This window comes from Asparagus officinalis, chromosome 7, assembly GCF_001876935.1.
Source record: "Asparagus officinalis chromosome 7, Aspof.V1, whole genome shotgun sequence".
NCBI lineage: Eukaryota > Viridiplantae > Streptophyta > Magnoliopsida > Asparagales > Asparagaceae > Asparagus > Asparagus officinalis.
In genome coordinates this window covers 147165019-147171502 of record NC_033800.1, presented here as the reverse complement: position 1 = coordinate 147171502, position 6484 = coordinate 147165019, and the positions used below count along the sequence as shown (strand labels likewise).

Genomic DNA, 6484 nt, shown 5'->3' with positions numbered 1-6484 from the left:
GGTCGACCGAACCACATCGCGCCTGGGGCGCGCCCGAGACGCGTGCCTCAATAAGCCTAGGTTAGGGTAGCTTTAATAATAGGGTTAGTTGTAGATAAGCCCCTGTAGTATTGTTGTTTTTAACTAACCGTGCCTCTAGCTTTTATTGATGCAAATAGAACTTCTGAGTGAATTTTTTTACTGTCTTACCCTCAAGAGAGAAATTGTTTTTCGATAGATAGACCCCTGAGCACTGTTATAAATAGCGGTAAATAGTCCCGCAATAGCGGCACTAATAGCGTTAGTGGTCCCTTCCCGCGACGCTATCGCCCGCTACGCTATCGCGTAATAGCGGTGACATATTGCGGAATATGTCTGTTCGCAAAAACGGCCAATAGTGTGTCATAACGGTAAATAGTGAGCGGTTGTATTCGAAATTTTCTTTTTGACTGCTATTTAAAAACGGTTTGAGGCTTATTTTTTAAAATTCACCGTCTCCTGTGATTTTCAGCATACTCCCGCCACCTCTCATAACCTCTGTCACCTACCTTGATACTTCCTCTCACCTCCTTCACCATGAGCTCCTCTTAGGGCAGTCCTGTCACCGCTAAGCTCTTCTTCTCGAAGACGACGACTTTTTGACTCCTCCAGTCATCTTCGGTATTACGTGATGGTTACATGTCTATTTCATGTTTAGGATCTCTTTAAATCATCCAATATGTACTTTTAGATTTCTTAGATTTTTCTTTAATTTTTTTTAGTATTTATACATATCTAAATTAGACCGTTATTTGACTTTGTGTTTTTTACCACTATTTTGCTGCAATAGCCCGAAATAGCTTTTGAGATGCCTCACCGCTACGCGACGCTATCCGCTATCGATAACATTACCCCTGAGGGTGAAAGAGAAATTTAACGCATGGATTCTATTTGCAACATAAAACTAGAGGGTTAGTAAGTTCAAAACACTGATACTACAGGGGTCCATCTGAAATTAACCCTTTATGATAATATCACTTTTGAGTTGCGAAGTTGGGGTGATACTGGTTTCATAGTCTGTGCCTCTGGTAGTCTTTTGAAAAACCTAATAGCTCATGGTAGTTTTCTAAAATTAATCCAATTATTAATTTAAGAAACAGAAATAAACAATTTACCACTAATGTTGTTTGTCTAGTATTTGTGTTTTCGTATTTATTGTAGACAAACAACATAGTTAGAGGATGGATGGAATAGCGCTTTAACGACGATATCAAATGGAGGTTGGCGGAATGTCGGGTTGAAGCCTTGCCAAGATGATTTCTGTATAACAAGGCATCCCATTTCTCCGAACTGTTGTGACTGGGCCTCTTGACCAAAGGAATTGGCCTGCCATCATTAGACACTAGCAGAGACCGAAGAAGGTCTGTTTCACTCTCGGCTGCATCAGTGGAGAGATATATGATCGGAGCATTGGATCTGTCAATTACCTGCAATATACACTCTGCTGCCTGAGGAATGGGGAAGAAGCAGCTCTCCTCTTTCATATTGCTGGAATGCAAAACATGAAACATCATGTCACGAAAAGTCCTTATGAAATTGAATTGCATTTTATATCTATAGTTGTCATATTCATAATGTGCCTCAGTGCAAATTGCATTAGCCAGGATAAACATAAACCTCAAGGGACCACAAGTTGGCCGGCCAGGATGTTTTAAATTAACTTAGAAAGATTTATCGTGAAGTTTATCAAGCAAATATGGTTGAATATATTTAAGACATAATCAATTCATTATAAAGAGAGATCAAATTAAGCGCTTAATACCAGCAGGAATCTCAAGGCAGTGAGGAGGTTGATTAAGAATGTTAATTATGTTTCCATTCATTGTCGAGTATTATACAACACCAACAATTTTTTTTTATTAAATGCCTCATGTCCTTCTTTTGTTTCCACTTTGTTAGCATTAACGATTATTGATTTGATCTCTCCTCTTCTTTTATATAATCACTCTTCTTGAACTTGTACTTTCAAAGTGAGGAAGTATTCCAAAGCCACAAATTCATATCTCCCAAATCCATCAATGGCTTATCATGTAGAGGAAGAATTACCACCACATGAGAAATACCAACAGTTGATGACATCCCTTCCTCTTTGTGAAGATTGGCATCCAATCCGATGCCGAAATTACCATGGATTCTGGTACCTAGACATCAGCCTCCCAGGCTTCCTCGCCTTCCGCGAACAAATCAAACCTCAAGATACAGACATCTTTTTATGCTCCCCTCTAAAATCAGGCACAACCTGGCTCAAGGCCCTAACATTTGCAACGATCGCAAGAAAACACCACAAACCCTCCTCACAAGACCACCCTCTCCTCCTTTTGAACCCTCCTGATTGCAAACAAATCAGGTTCTGCCCGAGTCTCTGACGAACTCACTTTGCAAGACTGTCTACATTGTCGAGACCCTAAGGATACTTTGGTCTCAGGATGGCATTTAAGGATACTTTGGTCTCAGGATGGCATTTCTTGAAGGAGATGACACCTGATACAGTAGAGCCTGTACCATTTAGTAAGAATCTTGACATATATTGTAAGGGTGTGGTACCATTTGGGCCTTTGTGGGACCACGATTTGGGGTATTGGAGCGAGAGCTTGAAAAGGCTGTCAAAAATTTTGTTCCTGAAGTATGAGGAGTTAATGGAGGATCCAAGAAAGCATCTGAGGAAGTTGGCGGAGTCTTTGGGATGTGCACTTTCGGAGGAGGGGGAAAGAGAGGATGTGGTGGAGGAGATTGTAAGGCTGTGTAGTTTTGAGAAGTTGAAGAAAGCTGAAGGGAATAAAAAGGGCAATAGAGGATATAAGGAGGTTGTGGTGCCAAACTCATCACACTTTAGGAAAGGGAAGGTTGGGGATTGGAAGAATTATTTTTCTCCCGAGATGGCTAAGAGAATGGATGGTATATATGCAGAGAAGCTTAGTGGATCTGGATTGAGCTTTTGATTGTACTGTGAAATGTTTCTTTTCTTACTTTTTCCGCATTTCGAAAAATTCTTTTGTTGTAGTAGGAAGTTGACTGTTGTAAGTGTCTTGCAGTTTTGAGTTATTAGTCTGGTTGACTGCTGCATGATTTGCCTTTTCTTGAAGTAACAATGTCAAAATTGAATTGTACACCAAGAAACAAAAATGTGAGGTATATAAAAAATCATGATCTCAATTGCAATTCTTGTGTATTGTAGACCTGTAATACACAAGTATTAGATTCTTGTGTCTTTGTCATAGGACAGGAATCCTATTGGTCGCAGAGATAAAGGGTAATACCTTTGAACTCTGCTTTAATTTGGAAAAAAGAGTCTGGTTCCTCTTCCTATTCCTATTCAATCTTGGAATGCAAAATTACGAACTAGCTAGTCATCTATCCCAACATCTACAGTCAATGCAATATGCTCAAGGCTCGCATATTAGTTTTCTCTATAAGTAATTTAGAGATTGTTTTAGAGAGATTATATGTGAGATTTGGGATGCAATTGGAGGTAAGGGTTTGAGGATTCTTCACTTTTTACTACCATTTGACAGCAACCTTAAAATTCGTTGTCAACTAAATATCTGGCAAAACTAAATGAACCCTGAAGCCATAAATAAGGTAATTTTACAGGGAAAAAGCTCGCTGTTCCAATTTGACAGCAGATTTGAAACGAGCAACCTAATGCATCTCCAGGAAGTTGCTGAAGTTAGAACAAACCACCATGGGACATAATCAGAATCGAACAAACCACCATGGACATAATCAGAATCCTTTTACCACGAAACAGGAACAGCTAAGAAATGCAACTACATAATGTCGGCCCTTTTACTCATTGCCAAACTCCTAGTAAAGGAAACTATAGACAAGACAGGAGCTTGCCATACACCTCATGCGAGCCAGCAAGCAGGACAGCATATGTAACCCCCCTAGACTATAGATATTAGAAGAGACGAGAGAATACATAGGAGGGTGCAAAGTGGGTGTATGGTTTATGTCTGCATGTGTGTGTGTGCACATATCAGTTTGAATGGACTGGTGGATCTGTATATCTCTAGGGGTTGTTGGTGTGATATAGGTGTGGGTGTAGATGTGTACGTGTTTTTTTCGAGTGGGTTGGGTTGGTACATGTCTGTGCATGTATGCCTATTTTCGTGTGTATGTGTGGTGATGGAGGGGGCTATAAGTTTCCTACAGAGATCATGAATAAGCAAAAGTCTCAATGAACTTCATGTTCACAAGATACATGACATGTGAAAAGGAAAATCCAACTAGAAAAGGCAGGGAGGGAGGGATAAGGGAGAGGGAAGGGGATGGGGGATGTGTGCCTCACAGGGAACAACTCTTTTTCCAATTAATGGAGGTGTATTTCTGCTCGTGACGGTCATTGTGACGACTAGCATAGTATAGAAGAACTAAGTAGGATTGTCAATGTCATGATTACCCAGTGTAGAAATATATAAATGATATACTCTATTTTATGTGTTAGTTATAGAGTAAATAGGTTTGTAATTGGAGTCAAGGAGTGTTGTAGTTAGGTACTCATGTGGGTCAAGTCATGCTAGATCTGGATCTGACCTTTATAGCTTTAAGTCTATAATAGGCACTGAACACCAAGTTGTAGAAAGTGTTCAATATGAAGATCCTTTTTAAATATCGTGTGACTTCTGTTAGGCGGATGCACGCATTTTAACTGATGTTGGACAGGAAAAACAAGCATATACTTAAGATACTGATCAGTAAGATCAATATCTAGGATGGACCAAACAGAATTATCGATTCATATCCATACTTTTTTTTAAGGAATATATCCATACTACTACATTTGTGGGATAACTACACAATGTGATCGTCTAATATGTGGATTGATTACAAATCAAATAAGAGTTTATAAATAAATACATTGCAGCTGGATGGAGCCATTCTATGATAATTGTTTGTTCGATAACTGTGTTGTAAGTGGCTGTAGGCATATGACTTTCAAACTGGCTTCATTCCTAATCATGATTTTAGTTCTTTAGTACACTTTGGATCTAAACAGGCTAAGAAACTAAATGAGTCTACCCTTGAGAATGCGGCAGGGCATTTAACCAGCAGAGCAGAGAAAATGATTCAATATAAGTTTGTAATTTGGATCATAAGATCCAAGTAGAGGTATTGATATGTAAATACATTGTAACCATCTCCTATATAAAAGGTTCTATTCAAATAAATTACATATCTCACATGGTAATGAGAACTTTTCTTTTCTTTTTCTATTACTTTTCCTTGAGAAGAATTTTAATATGCCCCAAGAAATATCTTAGGATGCAGGATCGTACCTAAAACAATATAATAATAACTTTCTGCAGTACTAATTTACTGTATGGCGTTTTTGAACACCCTAGACTAAGCTAGGCTGGTCACTAGATCAATCAACTACTTAAGTTGTCAATAGCTACAAGATGAACTAAGAAGCTAAAACTATTCAAATTACTAACATAAGCCATTATCTATGAGAACTTACCAAAACTTCAAGAACCCGTGTCGTCTGAAATGCAAAGCAACGAAATTACTCCCTAAGAATGTCTGTACAAACCGTTGCGCTGTAAGAACAATAAGCCTACTCGGCTGTATCAAAGTCTTGCACTTGTGAGCAAGAGGACCACCCGGCTGCATTACCCACTCCTCCTCCAAATCAGCATAAAACATATCCCCAATCGCAATAACCTCGTCGTCCGAACTAAACTTAGGCTTAATATCCCCTACAACCCTCTTCTTCTGCTCCTTCGATTTCACATCCTCAGGCCATGCCACTTCAATCTCCCCCAAGGAAATCCCTAAACCCTTCAACTTCTTTACATGTTCATCATCCATGAAACAAGGTGGCGACGCTACGTAACAAATAAACCTATCTATTTTCAACTTATTCTTCCTCTCTTCAACAAACTCATCATACGAGACAACCACCTTTCGACCAAAACACTCATTAATATGATTCGAATCCAGCACCTCACCATACTTGTAATCCAATTTATCGCTAGGAAACACCAGAACCCTATCAAGAACCGCAGCGATGAACATGTGCTTCTCCAAGCAAATCAAATGGTTCGACATCTGACCCGACAGGCAAATCGCGAACAAGAACCGATCTTTCTTCGGTCTCCACTCGATCGTCCTCCGATCCTTCGATCTCCCCACCTTTTTACACACATCCACACCATAACTCGCCAGATCGGGGCCCACATTGCCGTCGTTCGTCGCATTCGATGACAGCAACGCCATCTGGATCTGCCGATTAGTCTTGATCTGATCGAGAATGGCCGATCTGAACTGCTCGATCTGCACAGTGCTAGGTCCGGAGCGGTTCGAGTCGGCTAGGGTTTTGCTCCAGAGATTTAGGAGAGACGTTTGCTGGTTGCGGAGTAAGGAGAGGGCTTTGAGCTCGGAGTCGGTGTTGATGATGGAGATGCGGTTGAAGAGAGAGAAGTAGATGAGGAGGAGGAGGAGGAGAGAGAGGGAGATGGCG

General features: G+C 40.2%; 1 protein-coding gene across 1 annotated transcript in view; it reads right to left on the bottom strand.

Annotated features, from left to right (window-relative positions):
* Positions 1 to 6484, bottom strand: part of LOC109847941 — an 18669-nt gene that overhangs the window by 11992 nt on the left and 193 nt on the right. Inside the window, 2 exon segments of the mRNA XM_020417171.1 lie at positions 1263 to 1506; positions 5483 to 6483. Coding sequence (XP_020272760.1) covers positions 1263 to 1506; positions 5483 to 6483 — 1245 coding nt within the window.